Genomic DNA, 24,793 nt, shown 5'->3' on the forward strand with positions numbered 1-24,793 from the left:
GAATGTATGAGTTGAATGTTTAAAGCTTAGCTGAAACATAGGATTAAAGCTTAGATTTAGCTAGTTGAATTTTGCAACTTTAAGTGCCAAAAAATTTAATGAATTGTGTTATATTTATTGAATGCTAGGTAGCTTATGAATTATTTGGAACTTGAGAAAATGTGTTGGAGTCCAAGGATGACTGATGCTTAAAGAATCGATTTATTTACTGCTAGAAGTAATCATGGGTTGATTGGCGATTGAGCATGATTTGATAAATTAGTTGCTGATGGAAACCACAATCTAAGGTGAGTGAGTGCGTCTATTTAAAATTCTATTCTGTTATACAATTAAGGATGAAAGCATGATTTACTTACGTATTGGTATATTTGAGAAGCATGGGTGTATTAAACTTGATTTTACTGTTTATTGAGAATTACATGATTTGTCTAGTTTTAAGCATGAATCTTATGCTGAAGTTGATGTCTTAAAATGTGTCAAGCATGATTTTAATGTTGTTTAAACATTGGATTGGCAATCTTCATGGCCGTTGATCATAATTTTTAAGTTGGAATAGATCATGGTTTGAAGTGTTGGAAATAATTGAGCATGTTTTCAATTCTGGAAATTTAACATAATAGAATTTGCTATTCAGTACGGTTTTATGTTGCTGGAAATTTAGTATGGGCTTATATTGTTGAAAATAAGTGAACATCATTCAAATTTTGTAAATTAAGCATGGCTTGGTTGTCCATAGGAAATATTGAGTTGGATTTGATACTGAGCATGGTAAAATGAGATCAAGGAGGTAACAATGGTCGATGAGAACTTGAAATTAAGTTAATAATTGTTTGTTGGCTTTGAAATATTGATGTTTCGACGTTTAGATCCTATTATATGACTTCGAAATATTGATGCTAGGAGACTTGATAAAGAGAGAAATAGTTGTTGGAATTTTATCAAACGAGACCTAACATCAAGGGTTGGTTAGTAGAGTTTAGAAGAGGTTGTTCACGCTAGTCCAATTAAGGCCAACCAAGAGATGAATAAGGTGTGAGTAAAGCTCACATTAACCAAGACATTAGACCCTTAAAGGCTCGATGATAGTGAATTGAGCTAACTCAAAACCTTTGGCAAAATTGAACTTAAGCTAAAGGGAATGGTTTAATAATTGGTGAGAATTCCCACCAAAAGAGGTGAGTGGGCAATTCCCTCTCCAAATATATATGGATCTTGAAATTGTGTATATTCACAGACACTGATACATGCATGCATACATACATACTTATGCTCATTATTTTGAATGAAAATCGAATGTTTTATGTATACTTCACATATTTGAATTGTTATTGGGAAGCATGAGCTGCTAGTTACTTAAAAATGTTCTTTAACTTGGTTATGAATCTCTTTGGTGATTATTGAGCCATTTTACAAAATGGGAAACAAGCCTTTCAAAATGATGCGATTTTATTTTGTTTTGATTATTCAAAACTGTTATATATTACACTTTCGTATAAAGGCCTTAGAAAGGCTAATCATAAACATTTTAACTTCAACCTTGGTGGCAATTTTCATGATGCTTGAGTGAAATATTTTAACTATGCTATGCTCATTGATTTTCATACATGAGCTTGCTATTTTAATAGTCATTGATTTTATGATGAACTTTGTTATGTATTGCTCATTGCTTTCATAATTTAAACATGTATACATGCCTTTTGAGTTTATGGTTGAATCGATTATACTCGTTTGAAATTGCATTGGATTATTTTCTTGGGTAAACCTTATAGGTATAGGTCCTGTTATCACACTAGATTTGTGTGGTCTTTGTGCACAAAGTAGTGACTATTAATGATTGATATTTGATAATAAAGGGTGACCTGAAGCCTTAACTTATATTTAGTGATGTAGGGAGTTCTCACAAGTAGGTAAAGGGGGACTTGAAGCCCAGACTCATATTTAGTGACATGGGGAATTCCCACGAGTAGGTAAAAGGGGACTTGAAACCCCGACTCAATTTAATGGCATGGGGAGTTCCCATGAGTAGGTAAAAGGGTTCCTAAAGTCCCGACTCATATTTGGTGGTGTGAGGAGTTTCCATGAGTAGGTAAAGGGAAACTTGAAGACCCGACTGATATTTGGTGGCATGAGGAGTCTCACGAGTAGGTGTTGCTATTATTGATATGAAAGAGAGAGCCTACGTGCTATATCAAGCCTACCCGAGGATACCCTAATTGATACGTTTTTATTAATTGAGCATGGCATTACTATTCTACTTGCTTTGGGAAAACCATGGTTGTGATTTATTTGTTTACATGATGTTTTGGAAATTACTATACTTTAAATTGCCATGGTTAATTGTTTTATAATGAGCATAAAATTTACACAATACCATTGTGATTTAATTTTAAGATTTAAACTCAAGCATGTTATATTGATTTGCACACAACTTATTAACTCTATGCACATCTTATCTCATCATACATATTTATTATTATTATGTTTTTTTTATCAAAAACTCTACCTTAATTTTTGTTTCCCTTCCTGTCCACTCACTAAATATGAAAGGTTCACCTTAACTAGTTGACAATGGCAGATAAGTGAATTAATGGGGAGCAATAGTGGTGAGGGGACTTCGACTTGCTGCATAGGTAATTCGCATCTCATATCACTTCCTTTGTTTCACTCCATTGTCTAAATGTCAAGTTATCTACTGTTTTTAAATAAAGTGATGTATTCATAAAACTATTTTGGGCTGGGGCCTTTGGATACTGTTTGATTGAATTTCAATGGTGTAATGTTTGAAGGTTTTCATTTTAAGACGTGTTGTACATATATTTTAAATTTCTTGTTAAGGAATTTTATGAGTGTTTAAGAATTAAATTTGAAATTTTGGTTATATAACATTGTTAGTCTATGATAAAGGAAAGAGTTTATTTGGTGAGATTAATATGTTTAAAAGACTTGTTGGGTTGTGTGGCCTTGCCTACATGACTTTTGCACCAGCAACAGTCGTAGGACTCAGTCGTTACACTTGATGAAGGAGATTTAAGGTAGACTTTGAATAGAATAGTTTATGATCGAATACACTTAGTTGATTATGTGGTTTGATTTGCATATATGGCGGAATACATTTATAAGCCTTACGTAGCCAAGATTAGAGCATGAACTTAATAAATCTTTCTTCAATTTAATTTGCATAGACATATAGTAAGTTAATTGGGAGAGAAATTTTTATGAGAAATTCAAAAAAGACTTGTAAATAATTTAGTACTCTAAGTTAGCAACTTAATCCATTGAAATAAGTTAAGAGAGAGATACAATATTCAGATGAAGTATTGAGGGATATCATAATCTTAGTTTTGGTAGTTGATTGAGTTTTTAAAACAAATTTGCTTATTAATTTTAGATTAGTTTTAGTGTTAGTTTGTTAGATTTAATTTTACTTTTAATAATTTAAATTTGGTTGTTTGAATAAGATTAAGGTGTGTTAATTTTAATAGTTAACAGTAGAATTAATTCAATTCTCTGTGGGATTGACACTCTACTTTTCACTTTATTGCTTGTTTAAAGATACGTGCACTTACGTGGATAATCTGACAACAACCATTTCTATTGATAGATTTAAGTGATCTATCGATAGATGTTGCATGAAAGCATTCTGTTTGAAATCTATTGATATATTTGAAGAATATATCAATATATGAGGTTGACTTTTGAAATCTTGATGTTTACATGAACAACTATCGATAGATTGAAATCTTGATCTTTAGATTAACAACTATCGACAAAAACATAAATCTATTGATTGATATGAGCAATTTATTGATAGATTTAAGGCAGAATTTTTTGAAAGTCTTTTTTGAGTTAGCTTTTGTTTTGTAACACTTAATCTTTTTACTTAAACATGTCAAGGGTTTTTTAAACTTGTTTAAACATGTGAAAAACCATTATGATCACTTGTTGTTGTCATTTCAAAACTTAGGATCAATTTGAAGCTATAAGGCTAGCAATTTGAAAACTAAAATAGATTGGATTTATCTTTGAAACATAAAGAACATTATTTAAAGAAAAAGAATGAGAGGAAATATTAAAAGAGGTAGAACCAATATGAGTGATAGGTAAACATGTGCCATCATCAAGAAGTAGCTCATCTGAACCACCATACTTAGAGGAGAAATTCTAATTTTGCAACTTGTTTGTTACATGGTTAGAGGCACCATAATTAACAAGCCAATTCGGTGCAAGTGTTGTAGTATTAACATTGTTTGTTGTTGATGTAGATTATTTTGACTTGATTGTAAAGCAAGTTTTGGCATAATCACTTGTTTGATTACAAAATTGACAAACAATTTTAAGGGCAAGTATTCTACTCATGCCTTGTTGGTATAGAGTGATTTGATTAATGTAGTGAATTGGTAATGAATTGGTGTGACAACCCAAAAAAGTACCATGGTATCTTAACAATGTTGGTAACTAGTTGGGAATTTTAAAACAAAAAGGTAAATAAGTGGTAGGATTTCTACATTCATATGGAAGCTAATAAACTTGTTGACCTCCTTGCTAAAGTTCAGGTTAATTGATTTTAATTTCTCTCTTGGAAGCTTGATTATGCTTTTCCCTTATCTTCAGTCTCCTTTTTGCTTCTTTTGTGGGGTTGTGTTCATTGGACCTTGGCAACTACACACTATCTCTGTTTCTATCCTTGTTAGGTTATGGCTAATTGACTCATGGCATCTATACACTATCTTTATCTCTTTTTGGTTTGTTAGGAAACTAGTGTGTTTTATAGTGCTCCATGCACTCTTTTTGATCAGGCTGCTTATGAATTTTGAATTGCTCTACTATAGTCTGTGCTCATATCCCTTGATTTTAGTCTGTTTTCTTGTTTGTGGTTTCTGTGCTGAGGGCATTTGCGTAAAGGTTTTCCCTACTAAGTTTTTTTTATATATCATATTGTAGATCTTTTACCTTTGTTCATATATAATATCCTTGCCTTTACTTTTTTTTAAAAAAAAAAAAACTTTAGAGGTAGGCTAAGTAGAGTTAGGAAAGATCTTAGAAAGACTAGTATTTGGAGAATTAAGCTTGTTGTAGTGACCAGAACGAGATTATTTTGATTTGATAGTTAGAAATGAAATAGACTTTGTAGCAATATGTGTAGAGAGAATGACCAAGTTTGAAGACGACTCGCGTTTCTTTAGAACATCCTCATTGCTTGAGAACTTATCAAGAATTTCTTCGAAAGAAATATATGATTGTCAAGCTTGTGTATTGGCTATCATTTCCTTGAAATCTAAAAAGAATTCAATAGATTCTCAAGAAAACAAAGAATGAGGCTTTTTTTAAGAAAAGGAAAAACAAAGTAAGAGATCGATTTCAATTTCTCTCGGTGGCAATCGCTCACACCAATATTACTTTTCATTGAAAATACACATGATCTTGGAAACAAGTAATTCCATGGATCTAGCCTAGGGAATGGGTAAAAAATAGATAGCTAAGCATTAAAAACAAGCATTGTTTATTGTGCTCAGCAACGGTCATTTTAACAACAAAAATAAACACATGGCTTATAAAGCCTTTTATAGAGAAGGCTCAAACGATAGTGGATTGCTATGTTTAACAGGAAATTAAAACATCGAAAGCATAAAATGACTAAACGTGATGCTGTTCAAGTACCTAGTATAATAAAAAAAGAAAAGATCAATGAAGGAAAGAAAGGATTAACCTAAGATAAAAACTTTGGAAAGATATGATGACATTGTTTAGTTTATTCTATTATTCTTTTTTAAGTCTTTAACCAATTGTTGCTTCCTACCATAGTCGTTAGCTACTAAATCCCTAGTTGAGGATTACTTCTTCAACATAGCCCCACAATCCTTGATCTGGTGAACTCACAACCTTGATCTTAACTTCTCAAATCTCTCTCTGCATAAGCTCTTGGTCAAGATATCTGCTAATTGCTGGTTAGTGGGACAATGTAGTAAATTGATTTCATTTTCCTTCACAGCCTCCCTCAATGCATGATATTTAACCTTGATATGTTTTGTTCTGCCATGCTGCATAGGGTTTTTAGCCATAGCAATGACTAATTGATTATCAACATAAATTTGTTTGCTTTTCTCTTGCTTGAACCCAAAATCAAATAACATTTTTCTTAACCACTTGGCATGGTTTGATGCAGCAACAATTGCTAAGTACTCAGTTTTAGTTGAAGACTTAGCCACAATCTCCTACTTCTTAGAGTTCCAAGAGAAAACACCACTACCAAATGTGAAACAAAAACCACATGTACTTTCAGAGTTATCAATGGCCCTATCTAGTCACTATCATAGTAACCCTGTAAATCACTGCTTTCATCCATCACATATACCAAACCATAATCCATTGTACCTTTCACATACCTGAGAAATCTTTTTGTAGCAGTAAAATGCACACTTGAAGGTGATTGCATGAAGTTGGAGAGAAGAGTTATGGCAAACATCAAGTTTGGTCTTGTTGCAGACATGCATAGCAAAGATCCTATGATACTCTTGTAAAGCATTCCATCTGCCTAAGTAGACTCATCATCATTGCTCAACTTACACCCAGTTGAAAGTGAGATATTCACAACTTTGCATGAATCCATTTTGAACTTTTTTAATAAGTTACTTGCATACTTTGTCTGATATAGAATGATCTGAGTAGGCAACTACAGTACTTCCATTCCCAAAAGTAGGACATTAGTCCTAGATCAATCATCTCAAACACACTTAGCATCTGAGTCTTGAAGTCTTCCAAATAAGCCTTATCATGACCTATTATCATCATATCATCATCATATAAGGCCACAATTAACATCACAGAATCATTTGACTTCTTTATGTATAAGGTATGCCCATTTGCACTTCTGACAAGCACTAATCTTTAAAGTGCTGATCAATTCTCTCATACCAGGCCCTAAGAGTTTTGTTTCAAGCCATAAAAAGCCTTGATAAGCTTACAAACTTTACCTTTTAAGGCTTTCTTCACATACCCTTCAGGCAGTTCAATATATATATATCCTTTAACAGCACACCATCAAGGAAGGCTGATTTAACACTTAGGTGAAAAATCTTCCAGTTTTCCCTAGCAGATAGTGCAACAAGTAATCTGATGGTGTCATGCCTGGCAACTGGGGCAAATGTTTCAAAGTAATCAACACCATACACTTGAGCATAGCCTTTAACAACTAACCTAGCCTTGTACTTGTTAACTATCCCATTTGGATTCAATTTTATTCCGAAAATCCACTTGACTCCAATTACATGTTGATCAAAAGGTTTATCAACAAGGATACAAGTATTATTCTTCAAGATCATACTCATTTTTGCATCCATGGCAACTTTCCAATTCTCGTCTGACACTACATTAATGAAATTTGAAGGCTTAGTTACAACAACATGACATTTGTTGTCCTGTGGTGTTCTAGTTCCTTTAACAATTAAGGATTCATCTTTAATATCAGATACTTCATCATCAATAACCCATATAGGATTCTCATCAGCTACTATCATTTTATTTGATCTTTCTACAATGCCTTTGTTTCAATTCTAACTTTGCCCTTCATCAAAATTCATATCTCTACTAATGAACACCTTATTAGACTCAATGTTGTATAGCCTACAGCCTTTAGTCACCTCACTTTAACCAATAAACAAAGCTACAACTGACTTAAAATCAAACTTTGTTCTTCTTTCATCACGTACTTTGGCATAACATACACAACCAAATGTTTTTAGATGTGGGATAGTTGGTTTATGCGCAAACCACATCTCAAAAGGGGTTTTCTTACTCAACACTCTTGTATAAACTCTATTAAGTAGGTAGTTGGTTGTATTCATAGCTTTTGCCTAGAGTTTCCTTGGTAAGTTCATCTGATATAGCAGACATCTGCCCATTTCTCCCAATGTTCTATTCGTCCTTTCTGACTTGCCATTTAGCTGAGGACTATATGTTACAGTGAGCTAATGTTGAACTCCAAAAGTGGTAAAAAAACTCTCAAATTCAGTTGAAGTGTATTTAGTACAATTATCACTTCTTATAGTCTTTATACTCAAGCTTGCAAAGTTTTCTACAAAGTGCTTTAGACTTCATGAACTGCTTTAAGGCATTTGACTTCACCTTCAAAAAATATACCCAACAGTAACTAGTAAGATCATCTATAAACAAAATATAGTATCTGCTTCCATTTAGAGAGGGAGTTTTCACTGGCCCACTAATATCAATATGAATGAGTTCTAGTTTTTAACTAGCTTTCCATTGGCTTACCTTAAGACAAGGTTTTTTGGTTAGTTTCCCAAGCTGATATGTTTTACAAAGCTTGTCTGGCTTAGCTATCTCAAGTAGTCCATCTATAAGTTCATTTGATGACATATATGACAGTGAATTACAATTCACATGTCCTAGTCTCCTGTGCCAAAGCTCAGAGATATTACATTCAATATACAATGCCAAGCGTTTGGTATCTACCAAGTTTAGAGGAGAACATTTGTTCCTCATTTCAACAGTCAACAATTCACTACTAGTTGGATAAAAAATTGTGCAGTGTTTAACAGGAAATTAAAACAAAGAAACCATAAAACGACTAAACATGATGCCGTTCAAGTACCCAGTACAAAAAAGAAAGAAAGGGTTGACTAAGGAAAGAAAAGATTGACCCAAGCTTAAAACTTTGGTAAGATAGGACGACACCATTTAGTTTCTTTTATTATTCTTCTTTGAGTCTTTAACCAGTTGTTGCTTCCCGCCATAGCCGTTAGCTGCTAAATCCCTAGATTGAGGATTACTTCAACAAAATCATCTCCAATACCATTCAAGTTATGGATAACAGATTCTTTTGCATTGATAAGAGAGTTCACTAAGATAAGTTCATTAGTTAAATTGCAGAGATGCTGAAAATATACTAAAGCATATCTGACTCCTTTTGGTTTGGTGAACTTTTCTCATAAATTCATCATTCTGGACTTGGACTTGTTGGCATAAAGTTTATTTATTCAATTCTAGGCATCAATAGAGATTTCAGCAGAGACAAAGAAAGGAACAAAACTTTTTGTGGCAGAGAACATAATTCCATGAAGTAACAATTGATCTTGGCAAGTCCAATGATCATAGGCTGGAATGGAAACCATCATAGAAGGATTGGAACCTTCTTGTGGAATCATAGTAGGGGAACGGGGAGATGATCCATCAAATTCATTATCTTGGACTTGAACTTGTAGGCATAAAGTTTATACTCATTTTATGTCTAGGCATCATAGGAGGTTTCAACAAAGATAAAGAAAGGAAAAAACTATTTGTGGTAAAGAATATAATTCCATGAAGGAGCAATTGATCTGAGTGAGTCCAGTAATCATAGGCTGGATCGAAAATCATTATAGGAGAATTGGAGCTTTTTTGTGGAATCTTGGTAAAACGACGAGGAGATGATCCATCAACATAACCAAGCAACCTGTAGCAAACAATGAGACATTGGTAACAGTAGCAACACTGTTAGAGGTTAAAGAAGCCATAGAGAAATATTAAATGACGCGCTAGAGCTAATGCTCTAATACCATAAGAAAATTTGATAACAAATAGAGAAATGAATGAAAAAATGGCTTGATTTCATTGTATTGTATAGTGTTGTATTTATATTACAATAGGAATATCTGAGAAGATAAGTTTACCCATTTGAACACAGAGATACAGACGAAATTAGAACACAATATGATTTTAACAACTTTCAAAACTACTTTCCCTCCAATAGTTATTGCATAAATAGCAAAGTTACTTGTAGCTGGACTAGTACAATTTCAAGAAAAAGAAAAGTTTTACTATAAGCATAGGTAATTCAAAAGATTCCAAGTATTTTTATAGAATTATTAAAAGTAAAGTAGTATAGTAAAAGTAATTTTTTGGAAAGTATTTAACGGTTACTGTTTGGGAAGATGTAAAAAAAGGTATAAAATGAAATTAAGAGGAAAACTTTTAAGTTTTAATACATATATAGTTACAACATCTCATTGAACAGTCAACTCGCAAGCCTTCATATGAATTCTATCTTTCTCCTCTTTGTTCTGGTGTCAGCCCTCCTTGCCCACAGCTAGGACAACTTTTCAGCCCAAATCCTTGGCAATCAAAGCATCTAAACACAGTTTGATACATTAGAAGCTAATTTAGATAAATCTTACTTCAAATAAACTATAATTCCTCAATATGTTTATATTCTAAAACATAAACATATCTTACTTCCATCTCTCAAAGATATTCCCATTCTTCTTGTTTTTGCCTGTTCCCTGTAAGATCAATCATGCACAATTAAAGCATTATTTGCTCATATATACACTCATTCTTTGAAAAATAAAATCTATATGAATTAGCTCACAGAGTTAGATAAACTCTTGTTATTGAGATTGTTAATTATTCAACAGTATTTAGATATCACTTCTTTCATCAGGATGACCATATTGGTGTAATTCTCCAATATTGAATATATCTATCTCTGCAAACGATGACAAAGTTGCTAATATAACTAGTTCTACACCAAGCTAGGAAATCAAGGCTCTTTCCCAAAGAAAATAGTAATGTTGCTGCACTATATATAAATATAGTAATTAGTCTCCAAGAGTCTCATTCTTTTTCACTCTCTTGTTAGCTTATCAATGGGGAAGCCACATATAGTCTGGGGCGTCATGGCCACCAACATTGTATGAGACTAGATTTTCAGGTTCAAGTTTTGAGAACCTCCCCTCGTTAGGCCTTGCATCCTATTAACATAAGCTTTGAGATTACGATATTCAATTCAAACCTTCGATAATTATGTCAAACTCATGCAAAGGATTTGTTTACTCAGGGCTTAGGCACTGATATCTTCTCATAGTTAAAGAGACTCATTGAGCGAGACATGAAAATTGCAGCAATATTTCCTATATATGTATATAAACATAAGGTGCTTAGAGGTTGAGAAGCAAGACACCTTACATCCCGGACACTCTATAGCTCCTTTGCCTCCACATTTTTCACATCTTTTCAGAATCTGCGGGCAGTAATACATACATATGGTGTGAATGATTTCATCAGCTAATAAATCATATAACCACAGATAGTGCAGCAACAGTGTTGACCATGAAAAGAGTATACCGAGTTTAAGGCACCAAATTTTGCAGCAAAGACAGTGACAACTCTGGGTCTTGGCTCCTTATTTCCAATATTAAGCATGGCAGGACTGCATCGAGGAAGAAGAAGTGGTGATGCTGGAGAAGCCATCAAGATGTTGAGGCAAGCAAAGAGAGTTGGCATTTTGGGTTGGAATCGTGACCTGCTGCCTTTACTTTTATGAATATATTATGTGAATATAAAACTAGCACCACAAATATTCCTTTCGGGCACTAAAATTGAGGCTGTAAGAGAAAACTGGATAATGGGTACTGCTAAGACCATACGAAGTCTATGAAAGGTAAACTTTCTTTTTATTTTTTTGTGCAGATTGGTTGACCACGCATTCTGACCATTTAAGATATATATGAAATCTTTTTTTTTTTTAAGTTACCAACTTGCTTCAACGGGACAACGTGGCTGAGTTTCGAGTTGACTCAGTGAGTTGAAGAAGTCATTTGTCGAATACAATATATTTTATTAGAGTTGCGGAAATCCCCAAAATTATTGACGAAACCAGATGTCTAAAACATAGCTTAGAATTGAATTGACTACATTCCCACCAATATGGCAAAATCGGAGAATTTGAATTCCAATGTGTCACTTCCATACGCCAAGATTCACCCATCCATGGATCCGGAGGCCGATCCCAATTCCTACTCCCTTGAGAAATTCAGGCTATACGAAACGCGAGCGGTAACCATCCTTACTTTTTCTGTTTGTTTCTTGGCAAAATCATGAAAACTCTTAATTTATACCAACAGGAAAGAAATCTCTAATTTGTGTTTTTTTGTGTTTCTTTTTACAATCTGGTTGGTTGTTCAATTGGTGTTATTTTTAAGATAAAAAGATGTAAAAGAAAATAGAAATTAGGGTTTTTTTGTATTAGATTTTCAAGTTTTCTGTTGGTGCTGAGGAAAAAGGATGAAAAATAGGGCAAAAGCAACTAAAATTACAATATTAAAAAAAAAAGAAGAAAAAAACTCTTGAGCCGAATCAACTACAATCAACATTGGGTCTACTACTTGAAAATTGATTGATAAAGAATCCTGAAGATGCTATTTGGTTGCTGGTAAAATGGAGTCTGTGCAATTAGCTTTTGTGTACGATTTTCATTTCTTTTTCTTCAGGATTGATTTGTTTCTATCTTTGGTTTCTTTTAAACAGAGGTTTTATTTGATTGGGAGTGATAGGAACAAGAAATTCTTCCGTGTGTTGAAAATTGATCGATCAGAACCATCTGATCTTAATATCAGTGAAGACCCAGTGGTTTATTCACCGCAAGAGATAAAAAATTTGCTTCAGCGGATTGCTGAGGGAAATCGTGCCACCGGTGGCTTAAGCTTTGTGGCAAAGGTTTTTGGAATTGTGGGTTAGTGACAATCTACGCCTTGTTCCTATATAAGGTACTAAAGGAATGGTTCCTGTTGACATCCTGTTATATGTTTTCTGGATTTTTTAGGCTGCATCAAGTTTTTGGAGTCATATTACTTGATTCTGGTTACAAAGCGACGGCAAATCGGATGTATATGTGGTCATGCAATATATAGTATAGATGAGAGCCACTTGATCACAATTCCTCATGTTTCCATTCAGTCTGATGTAGCACATTCCAAAACGGAGCTAAGGTATCTCCTTCACTTTGATTGCTTCAGAGTTAGTTTTTAGGTCTGATTCAAAACCTTGTGCCATTTAATTTCATATTATTTTAAAAGTTTTATTTTTTTTTTTAAAATAGAATTGATTGTGTTTATTCTGACATCTACCTGCAAATCACATGCATCCAATTTAATTTATCTCTTTTTGCATTCCTAGAAATAATTCTGTAGAATACAGACGCAATGGCAACTTTAAAATACCAAACGGGTGCTATTTTGTTTCTTTTTTATATTTATTTTTGCTTGTGAATTTTTTTCTCTATCATATGATGGAGAAAAACAGATAACTGAAGAGGTTGCCCTTTACCAAATTGAGTATTATGGCCTATTAACGACGGCAATTAGTATTATGACCAAATAAGAATTGCAGTGGTCAAGTATAGATGGAAAAGCCAGGAAGAGGCTGTTCGGTTACTTGTATTTTATAGTTTCCTTCTTAGTAAATAAACTGCTCTTGTTAGTTATATTGAGTTGCAGTCAAAATCTTTTGCTAGGGACACAATGTGGATCACGTCTTGCTATATTTGTATAATCTTTTATTTCTCATATGCCTTAAAAATTATGGGTCTCCTAGGATTTTCAAGCCATTTTAGACTAACCACATTGGCTTAGCTTAACTTACTTTTTCTTAAACCAAGAAAACCAGAAAGATAACTGTTTTCCTGGACAAGCGTATAATGTTACTGCTCAGAAATATTCAACTGGACAATGCTTCAATCAATTATGCTATCCAAGATAAGAAGACATTTCAATTTGAGTGTGACAAGGTGTTATACCCTATATATTGATATTTTCCATTTCATTTGAAGTGATTTTACTACCCTTAGTAGGTTGGGGAGGTGGCATCTCTAGTTTCTTGGTTGCATGGTGATTAAATTCCCGAGATTACAGGATTTTTTGTTACTATAAGTGGATTACCAGAGAAGCTATGAGGCAGCAAGAACAGGAAAATTTACAATCTGCCCTTACTATTTTTGGTCGGTGCTAATCTACTTTAATTTCAACCAAGAGCAGTGACGTTATTTTCTCAAACGGGAAAAATTACCCATAGGCCTTATTTTCTTTGCTTTATAAAAATTTAGGGCGATTTGATAAGTGGGCAATAAGCTCCCAAGTTCAAAGATTAGTATTTTTCCAATCTTAAACACCATCTAGTGGTATCTGTGTGTGCATGTCCTGTTTGGATATTTATCTCTTTTAATCAAATCTTGCTTTCTTCTAATACCTTTAAGTAATTGTAACTGCTGTCATGAAATTTGTTATATCTGTATCAGCTATAATCACAATCTCAATTTCTCAGTAACTGCAATGGCAAAAAATAAAAACTAAATAATCTTAATTTGTAGTTTGCTATAAATTATATATTTTTCTATTCCACATTCTTGCCTTCAAATGGCATTAGGATCAAACTTTAATAGCATTTTAATTATTCTTATTCTATTTCCTTTTGGCTTTAGGTACAAAAAGCTGCTATCCAGTGTGGATTTGACCAAAGACTTTTTCTATAGCTATACATACCCCATAATGCAAAGTTTGCAAAAAAATGTTTTATCCTTGGACGAAGAAGGGATGCCATATGATAATATATTTGTTTGGAATGCCCATCTAACCCAAGTCATTCGATCAAGATGCAGTAACACTATTTGGACAATAGCATTAGTTCATGGGCATTTTAAACAGGTACTTCAAATGTTGACTGCATTTCTCTTTCTTAGCTGGACTGGATATATTTATCCATTTGCCTTCTTAGAAATAGTGCTCACTTCAGCATGATCTTTCATTTTCTGTTACTATTAATTTATTGCTGTCTTATAAAAAAAAATTAATTTATTGCTGCAAGTTTCATTAAGCACTCATTTATGTCTTGTTAGATTCATCTTGTCATACTTCTGTACATTGCCATAAGCGTCTAGTGTTTCTTCTTGCTATGTCAGCTTTTATTTATTTTCTTGGTGCACTTGGCTCAATATTTGAACAAGAAAAATTGATGGCTCAGATGCTTAATTCAGATGTAAATTCCTACAAATTAGAAATTTTGTATTTTGGCTCAGCCAAAATACAAACTAGAAACTAAATAATCTGGAATCTTAAACGTGAAGTAAGATTTTGAAAAGATTTGGAAAAGTCGGAGATAGAATTTTCTGCAAAATTGATATTATTTGTTACAGTTACAGGATAAATTTTGGTTACTTATGATTTATTTTTCATTTTATTTAAAAGGAAGCAGAATTTGATGGTTAATTTAATTTTACTGAAGCTGAAAGTCCATTAAAAGGATATGTTGATTTTGTACATGACTATTTTGTTTAAGTTGGCTGCGATGCTTGTTGAATATTCAAATAATACTTCTGGTTTTTTTTTCTGCTACTCTTAACTGCAGACTAGGCTATCAATCTTTGGAAGGGACTTTAGTGTTACATTAGTATCTAGACGGTCTCGGCATTTTGCTGGAACACGGTAAGTTCTTCTTTGCATGCATCTTTCTGCCTTCTTGATTACAAACCACTAAAATGGCGGTCAACGGTTGCAGTATGTTGATGGATGATTTCTACTTGAAGATGCCATTTCATTTGGAAATTATTTTCTTTACTTGGTTTGCATATGAGCAACTGGAAAAGCTTGACACGTGAAATATTACTAATACACTTTTGTTGAAAAATGTGTGTATTAAAATGATTTTTTTTCCTCCTTTTGTTTGCATGGTTTACTCTATTTCTAATTTGAGGCATGTTGGTATTAGTCAGAGGGTCAATTTAAGGGCAATTATAGCGTTACCATAATATCATAATTAATAGTACATTTATGTCATTGCTAATTAGTCCTTTGTAAAGATAGTAGCATCATGAGACCAATCTGATTATCCATTAAATCCCTTGTAATGTAATGAATTGTACTCAAGCATTATTTCATTTTCCCCAAAAGACGCACGAGGGCATGGCAAGAACAAACTTACAAAAATTGGACATACCTGCATCTAATTGGTTCATGACTTATATGGAATTTCTTGAGAGTGAGCAACTTAGCTTTTTTAATCAGGACGCTAAGCTATTTGGTGGTGAAGGAAACAGACTGTTGGTTAGCTTTACTCCTGAACCGGAGGTCTTGAGCTCAAACCACTGCTAGACTTAAACGATTAGAAATGCAAAAAAAAAAAAAAAAAGGGAAAGAAGAAGAAGAAGAGAAAAGACTCTTATATTCAACTCATATTTTCAATCCGTTAAGCAAAAGACTTCTGAGATTTTAGTGTCTAATAGCAGCCCTCACACTTTTTTCTCATCCTAAAAGATTTTACAAAATTTGCAATGATCAAAGAAAAAGTTGTTGTAATATGATACCATAAGTAGTATCAATAGCCTAGTTAGAAAAGCGTTTTTCTCCTTAAAGGCCAATAACTAAAATTATGACTTGTCAACTACAATTTATCAAAAAATGAGTGCTTGATAGTTACAACGAGAAGCCGTCTTCCATTATTTGTATTTGGCTAGATGGATCAGGTTGCATTATTGTTTCTTTATGACAGTTTTTACCCTTTTCTTTTTTGGTCTCCTCCTCACCATTTAGACTTGAGCATCCTCCATTAAGTCATATTCTTAATGGGGTAACTTTTAGGCTGTTGTCCCACATATCCAAGTGACCTTAAGTGAGTTGCCATCATGTTATCCTCGATTACTGCTTCTTCCATCTTTTCTTAAATGCACTGATTTGTTCCTTTATACTTACTACCCATCATATTAAAACCATCTTTTGTGCTTGTTGATACTTAACCTTTAGTATTGTAAAGTGTTGCCAATGTTCCTTTTTTTTTTTAAATGAAAATTTCTGTTCCGCTAAGAGGTATTTTACTATCGCATAAGATTCTGGAGGCAGTCCTCATTTTGTCCAGCTAACTTAGATCCTACAGAAGATGTCTCTGCTTGAGGAGAGTGAGCTTTGTTTTTGATTATTGAGTAACCTGTCCAATAGTTTATTAGTTTAATGGAGTCTTGGTGTGGAGGTAACTTATGTAATGGTTTTTGTTTTGCTGCAGTGGGTGTGGGTCTTAATTATTGTCCATTCAGGCTTACTATGTAAAGCTAACGATAAAAGGAATTCTAATTTTAAGATTTGCATCCTTCTCTATATATCCCCCATTGTTCCAATCAATCAACTATTGAAGTGCATACAGTGTTGCTGCACATAATTTTAGGAATTAAATGCCTCATTTTTTACATCTTTTTTGTCAATAGAAATCAAAATATTCAAGAGTAATCGGTTTTTCAACCCTAATCCCTAAAACCCTTATTTTCTTGAATCTAAACCCAGATTTGGAATTTGGATTTTGGTTTTGGCAATTGCTTATTCGAACTTTAACTTTGTCACATTCTTGTTCAGTTAACTAGCCTGCATTGCTCATGCAAATGTGTGAACAACTTATTAACTGGACAATAACAAAATAAATAAACAGTATTTGATTAATAAGCAATACTAACTTGACATGTTTTATATTTTAAATATACCCCAATTGTATAGTACCTGTAAAATAGTGGTCCTGCTTTTTGTACAGCAATATGAACCAGAAGAAGAAATAATGTCTCATGGTTTTAGACAGTATGCCCGATTAATGGGATAACCAGTTCTTTTCCCTACTAAGCTCGTAAAAACCATGCTTAAATGTACAATAACTAACATGTTCAATATGAAGGTTTCCTTAGATAACACAGATATGGAAGTGGAAGTTTTCTAACTTTTCTTATTGTTGTTATGCAATTTCTGTTGTTAACTGATACAAGTATTATGATGGATTATTATGAGGAGCAATTGAAAGTGTGATATTTCCTATTACAATAGCTTGACCCCAAGGATCTTCTCTAAGTTCTATGTATGGATGAACTGACCTGGCATGTTCAAGATTATATTCCTTGGATGAACTATGTGCAGAGATATAGTTGTAGTTGACGAGAGTAAGGTGGGAGCTAGAACTATGGAGGATTACTAAGAATCTAAAGGTTGATTAATTAGGGAAAAATCTGAATCTATGGAGATTAGATGTAGTATAACTAGAAATGAATATAGAGTCAAATTAAATAACCAGCCAGTTCCTAAGAGCAAGATTTCAGCATTTAGGGTATGAATGATGATCCATAGAGGAGAACTAAGAGTAGGTTGGGTGAGATGAAGAAGTGATATGAGGATGTTGTGGCTGAAAGATGCAGGTGAGGTTGGTGGAAAGATAATTAGTCATGTTGCCTTTATTTTATTTATACTCATCAGCAAGTTAATCATTAATTCCTCTAGATTTCTAATAATAGACAAATTTTGAACTATCCTCCAAAATGGAGAGATAGACTGAATATTTGTAATTTTTCAGAATTCCTTTGTAATGCTTTTTATGATCATATTCTCAATCTTACACAGTTCTGTTTCTTATATTAGTGATGCTTTTATCCTTCGTTAGTTCAAATGCAGGATATGATTTATTTATTACTAAATATTACCATTTTTATTTGGTTTGGTTTGGGTTTCCAAGCCTGCTGCTATTTCTTGTCTTTTTGCTTTTATTTTCCAGGGGGTTATATGAGTGCCAGCATAGGTTACATTCTTTTAAGAGGCCTTCTTAGAGGGCACACCATGATGGTCTTTTTTGTGTCAAGTTTTCAAGATATTTGTCTTCTTTTTTTGTTTGTTTGTTTATTAATTGTTTAAAGATGGCATGTGGCGAAAAGAAATAATGATATATTTTCTCTATTTGATTATATCCTTTGAAGTTTTGGTGCATATTACTTTTAAGGATATTTTTAAATATCATGGACTGTTCTGTGCATGCTAAACTACAGGGAATATATTATTTCCTTTCTCCTTGGCTTTTTTTTTTTTTTTTGGCCTAAGGGGGGGGGGGGGGGGGGCGGGGAAGTGTTTAAGGTGGATATTATTGTCTTTTCATTAATCGCAGGTACTTGAAAAGGGGAGTGAATGATCGAGGAAGGGTTGCAAATGATGTTGAAACAGAGCAAATTGTCCTTGATGAGGAAGCTGGGTCATGCAAGGGAAAGATGAGCTCTATAGTGCAGATGCGTGGCTCAATTCCCCTTTTCTGGTCCCAAGAGGCTTCAAGATTTAGTCCTAAACCTGACATAATCTGTAAGAAATCAACTTGATATGACCTGATTTCTTTTTTCTTTTTCAGTTGTATTAACCCCTTGCGTTTTCACATCCCTAACTTCAGGTAACTAAATCTTTATTGCTTTTGTTTTTTGCTTCAGTACAGAGGTATGATCCTACATACCAGGCAACCAAATTGCATTTTGAGGACCTGGCGAACAGATACGGCAATCCAATAATTGTACTTAATCTAATCAAGGTTATTTTCAAATTCATTGCTGATGAGTTTTAGAAGAAAAAATGCTGCTTCTTTTACATTTTATTGAATCCATCATATTCATATTGCTTCTGTAGTGTCTTCTGATTATTTCTTGTTGCTGCCAATGGCTTCTTGGCTGCTGGTATGCAAGGTGATGATCAAAGTTATAGGTTCAGATGCTGGGAGTGGTGTGAGGAGGGAGCACTAGGACAATTACCTGAAAAATTAGAAGAAAAGAGAATTCTCAGTTGTTGAAGAAATTAAAGAATTGTTGGAGGGAATGAAGAAAGAAGAGAGGAGAGAGTGAAAATTAGCATAGTAGGTGGAAAATAGAGAAAAAATGATCAGTTTTGAAGAGGGCAAGCCTAGCCTCTTGAAGCCAGATAGGTGCCTTCAGGTACCAGATCTGGCTTCAGAGGACTTAAGTGGCACCAGTTGGGCTTTCCAAGGCCACCAACAAAGTTTTTTGGTGGCAGTTCCAGCAAGCCTGGAGAGGGTAAAGGGAGAGAGAAAAAGAAGATGAAGGAATAAGAAAAAAAAAAGAATAAGAAAAGAGAGAAAGAAAACGATATTAAATTTAATTTTTATGTACATGTAATTTGACTTGACAATTTTTCAAATTTTTCGTTTGAAAAATTTGTCACGTAACTCTATTGACTGTACACATGATCACTAACGGTCATTTGGCTTTTTCTATCCAAAGAAGACCAAAATTGCACTTAAAGTCATAGTTTAGTGGTAACATTGTACCAGAAAGATAAGTAGTGAAAGTGGAGTCCCCAGTATGATAGGGTGGTAAATTTGAGCATTATCTCTTAACTTTTCTAATATAGTTCTTTTGGGGCTCAGTGTATTGTTTATTGTAATTATCTGCTATAGATGCATCCTGCATACTTTTGAATTATGGCTTGATTCATTTTTGTATTTTAGTTGAAAACTTTTAGGTACATAGTACAGTTAAGTCATGTATGTGATTTGGAAAATAACAATGACTTACAAGAATACCTTTCTGTTGAATATATTGCTGAAATCGTATTAATATTTATTTTAGCATACTGTTGGAAGTGATGACATTAGTCCTCTTTAATATTCTATATCAGACCAAATTTCTTTAAAGTCTTTGAAGTAGGCATGGGATACTTACAGATACTCTCCTCCACTCCACCCCCTCTTCTCTCACCTGTGAGCATGTGTGCTGTTGTAATGGCTATTATAGAGATCTCAAGTTGTTGAGAACCATTTTCTACATTTTATCTTACCCATGCATACCGTATGAGTTGTATAAGTATATACACATATGAATGCAGTTAGTTACATGCAAAGATGAATATATTTATATGTAATATATCAGCTTATGTACATTATATATTTTATCTCTTGTTGAACATTTAACTACTTGCCAATTTGAGTTATCTCCTCATTGAATTCATTGTTAAAATGCAGACTGTTGAGAAAAGACCTAGAGAGATGATGTTGAGGCGTGAATTTGCAAATGCAGTTGGGTATTTGAACACAATTCTCTCGGAAGAGAACCATCTGAAATTTATTCACTGGGACTTTCACAAGTTTGCAAAGAGGTAAGTCATTAATTTTTCTCATGAAGTGGACAGCTTTGAATCCCTTCCCTTCACTCCTTTTATAATTTGAGCTTATTTTTTGTGTTTATTGCTGATCTCAAGCAAGTCTGCCAATGTTTTGGCTGTTTTGGGTGGTGTGGCTGGTGAAGCTCTTGATTTGACCGGTTTTTACTATAGTGGTAAACCCAGCACTGTTAAGAGGAGAGCTAACCAACTTAATAGAACAAGCGCTGGGAGGTATCGAACTCACTCTTTTCATATAAATTAGTTGGTTTACTGCCAATTTTCATTTGTTTTTGTAAATTCAAATCTTTATTCAATCTTCCATCTTTTGTGATTTGTTTATTTTGAGAAGTAACTTTTTCAGATTGATATGGAAGTTGGAACTTAGGTTTATCTAGTTTCTTTTCAGAAAACATGATGTTCAAATGGTACCAAGCACATGCAAGGAAAAGATTTTAAAAATTTTTATTAAAAAAGGGCAGTGAATTACAGTTTTAAGGTTGGCTAAGACATTATCTAATGTATCTGTGAAAACATCTGGAAAGGTGTCTTAGAGAGCTGATTGTAATTTTCCAATGTTGGACAGAATATCTAAGGATTTTTTTTTTTTTAAATTGGCAGTTGGTTGTAACATTTATGAAATTTGCTAATGGTTCATTGACAGCACACTAGCTTATTTCAATTATTACAGGGATGCATCTATTAGAGATCTGAGAGGTAACTCTGGGGATCTTGCGAGGATTGGAAGTAGCAATGAAAATTTAAATTCTCTAACCAGTCGAGACAGGGAGGGTGATTTAAGTCAACAAATTAAAAATGATACTTATGATGGTGTACCTCCAAGATTTCAGAGTGGAGTACTGCGCACTAACTGCATTGACTGTTTGGATCGTACAAATGTTGCGCAGTATGCTTATGGCTTGGCAGCTTTAGGCCGCCAACTCCATGCAATGGGATTGACAGACAAGCCCAAAGTGGACCCTGATAGTAGCATCGCTGCTGCTCTTATGGACATGTATCAGAGCATGGGAGATGCTCTTGCTCAGCAGTATGGAGGTTCTGCTGCCCATAATACCGTAAGATTATCTTCTTAACTCTTCAATTATCAGAAAAAAAAACAAAAAATATTGTTCATATGTTTTGGAACTATCCTTTTGGACTATTGTACTTGCATGTATACTTTTGCATTAACTTATTCCATGCTTTATTACAAACTTCAGGTTTTTCCAGAGAGGCAGGGAAAGTGGAAAGCTACGACCCAGTCTAGAGAATTTCTGAAGTCTATCAAGCGATATTATAGTAATGCCTACACTGATGGTGAAAAGCAAGACGCAATAAACTTGTACTTTTTTTCAATCCATCATATATATATATATATATATATTGTTATTTTCTTTAGCCTGGTGAATGATATTTATGAAGGTTTTCAATCTTCATGATAGGAGTGCCTTTCAAAAGTTGGGACATTTCAGGCTTGTAGAGATTGATTACTTTATGCCCATAGTTTTTGATTCTTCAGTTCAATTTTTGTTTCCTTTAATATCAATCATTGGTATTTCTACCAGATTTTTGGGCTACTTCCAACCCCAGGAAGGAAAACCTGCTCTTTGGGAGTTGGATTCAGATTACTATCTTCATGTTTCAGGAATAGGAGATGACCTATTTCCTGAGAAGTGGTAAATTTTCCTTTTTTTTTTTTTCACCAAAAAGTTAGGCTGCGTGCCTGCATCCAGTTATTATTATTTTCTTATTTTTTACTTCGTTTTACCTTTTCATTGTTTCCAATTTCCATATGCAGCGTGGAGGATAATGCTAAGCCTTTAGCAGTAGTTGGAAAGACCCTTGCCCCCATTCCAGCTTGTAGAGAAGACTTTTCACGGATGAAGTTGACATCATTTGATAAATTGCTCGAACGCACATGTAGTTCAATAAAGAATGTAAGACTTTGTAGTGAACCAGATCAAAGACATGGTGGTCCTACAGCCAATTCTGGTGTGGCGCCTGATGCAGCGTAAATATTCTTTCATATCTGCTATATAGTTTTTTGATATTTCGTTACTCAGCTTCTTACCTCTTTGCCTGTCATATGATGCTGTTTAGATATTTGGTCTGTAGTCATGTTTATCTGTAAAATTGAGCCATTTGTGTCTATATGTAGATTCTGATTTCTCACCAGGATGTGCTCTACCTCTTACCTTATTTTTGCTAGTTTGAATCATATCTTAATTGCATTTAGATTCTGCTGTTTAAATATTTTTGAGGAACTGATACTGTGTCCTTGCTATAGAGTTTAAATACCCTGTTTGTGTTGTTGCTGCATTTTGACTATAACTGACAATCTATGGTACTAGTTCTGAAACACTATATTAATTCAAGAATGTTAATAGCAAACAGTCTTCCTTTTCTTTTCAGTCCTATGGATTTTCAAATATTTTCCCTAAACCAGTTGAAAGTCTGCTTTCCCTCAAGTACCGGTCAAAATTTTGTTCGATAAAGTGAATCTATCTACCTATTTAGTCAAAATTGTTGGTTAGAATATTGTTCTGAACTTAATTGCCTGTGCCACAACTGATATTTAGGGCAACATAATCAAATGCTGTTATTTGCTGCTGAACTTTGAAATTCTTGTGCAGTGAAATACAGCTTAAAAGTCCAAATTGGCTCTTTGGCCAAAGAAAGTTTGAAGAAGTTGGCTCTGCCCCCAAAGTCACTGTGAGTGAAATTAAAAATGGAGGGTCCAATGGTGAAGTGAAAGTTGATGATTTCTGCGACTTAAATTGGCTTTCTTCCTATGATGATGATGAACAGGATATTTTCCAGAGGTATTTTTAAAAAATCGTTCTTATTTGCCTCAGGAAAAATGCATTATCTTTTTCAGTTGGACTCATGTCTTCTGAATGTTACACTGAGTTTATTGGTGCATAGTAAACATATGTTGTGCTTTTTTAGGTACCTCTCAATGACCTCTGTTAATGAAGCCAATGGTTGGTATGGTGGAACACTTCTTGGTGATCAAGATGAAACTAGTGAGATATATAGGCATTATGCTGAATTATGTGAGGTAATACAACTTAAACCATTTGATGAAGAAAAATAGATTTGATTAAAATTTCCTCTTTTTTTTTTTGTACGTTTGGACAAGGTTAAGGGGATGAGGAGTTGAACTCTGGCCCTTAATTTTTTGTTGAAGGAAAGCTGGGTTGTTATGTTTAATCTTGTTTATTTTACATGTTAGTTTTTTAAATTAACTTATTGGAAATGACAAGGATATCATTCGCTGCTAACTATCTTTCTTAAAATGTTTTGAAATACCAGGGACCAGCCATGGAACCTTTCCAAAATGATCTAGAAAGAGAGAAGCATTATGCTGATGTTCTACAAGTGAACACGATTGATCTTGTAGATGATGCAGCTATTGAAGCAGAGATGGCAGCAGCTCTGGAGGAATATGATCTAATCGGTGCTGATCTCGGGATTTTCCCTGCCTCCTGCAAATCATTCACTGAAGATCCAAGCCAGTTGACACGATGGATCATTGGTGAGGACAAGCTGCAAAAGGTGTGAATCTTATGTTGACTTTATGAGTTGTAAGAGGTCCCATTTATTAGTTTTTTCCTATAATTTCTAAGTTTTAGATTTGTCATTTGCTGATCGGTTGTGGCTTGTAAGATAGCTTTTGTGAATATAACCAGTTTTGGGTTACATGATTAACTGCAAAATGGGGTTTATGAGTGTTTCTTATATGATATTTCAGTCTTTGTTGTTGACCGAGTTATATTGTTTTTTTTGTCATTATTTCAAGTTATGAATTTTAATATTAATTTTTAAGATATACTCCACATACACCTTTCATTTTTTAACATAGCATCTTGATGTTTTTTTTTTTTCATCATATAAAACCTTGTGGTTTGTATTGTTCTCATAAAGGGGGGGGTAACGATGTTAAATTTTTACAAAGTAATAAAACTTTTTATAATAATTGAAAATTTAACACCGTTACTCTAATGAAAACAATAGCAGAACACACGATTTTATATGAAACAAAAAATACTTTAGGGTGTTATATATGTGAGACAATGTCATAT

The 24,793-nt window shown here is 33.7% G+C and overlaps 2 protein-coding genes across 3 annotated transcripts; one reads left to right on the forward strand and one right to left on the reverse strand.

Annotated features, from left to right (window-relative positions):
- On the reverse strand, positions 9,582–11,412 carry LOC18592999 (protein SSUH2 homolog). The gene is made up of 4 exons (XM_007020000.2): positions 11,119–11,412; positions 10,955–11,014; positions 10,228–10,274; positions 9,582–10,123 (listed from the first exon to the last, which is right to left on the reverse strand). The coding sequence occupies exons 1-4, from the start codon at positions 11,275–11,277 to the stop codon at positions 10,036–10,038; spliced, it is 354 nt and encodes a 117-aa protein (XP_007020062.1). The 5' UTR covers positions 11,278–11,412; the 3' UTR covers positions 9,582–10,035.
- Positions 11,529–24,503, forward strand: LOC18593004 (phosphoinositide phosphatase SAC1). Of its 2 annotated transcripts, XM_007020007.2 has the most exons (16): positions 11,529–11,829; positions 12,301–12,505; positions 12,596–12,761; positions 14,249–14,471; positions 15,172–15,248; positions 18,721–18,908; positions 19,031–19,128; positions 20,572–20,705; positions 20,808–20,942; positions 21,400–21,784; positions 21,929–22,050; positions 22,274–22,384; positions 22,507–22,719; positions 23,342–23,530; positions 23,658–23,769; positions 24,024–24,503. In XM_007020007.2, exons 1-16 carry the CDS (start codon positions 11,701–11,703, stop codon positions 24,270–24,272), a joined length of 2,736 nt encoding a protein of 911 aa, XP_007020069.2. In that variant the 5' UTR covers positions 11,529–11,700; the 3' UTR covers positions 24,273–24,503. The 2 variants fall into 2 exon arrangements, with proteins under 2 accessions (XP_007020069.2, XP_017981042.1); XM_018125553.1 differs by lacking the exon at positions 20,808–20,942.

The sequence above is a fragment of the Theobroma cacao genome, chromosome 8 (genome assembly GCF_000208745.1).
Source record: "Theobroma cacao cultivar B97-61/B2 chromosome 8, Criollo_cocoa_genome_V2, whole genome shotgun sequence".
NCBI lineage: Eukaryota > Viridiplantae > Streptophyta > Magnoliopsida > Malvales > Malvaceae > Theobroma > Theobroma cacao.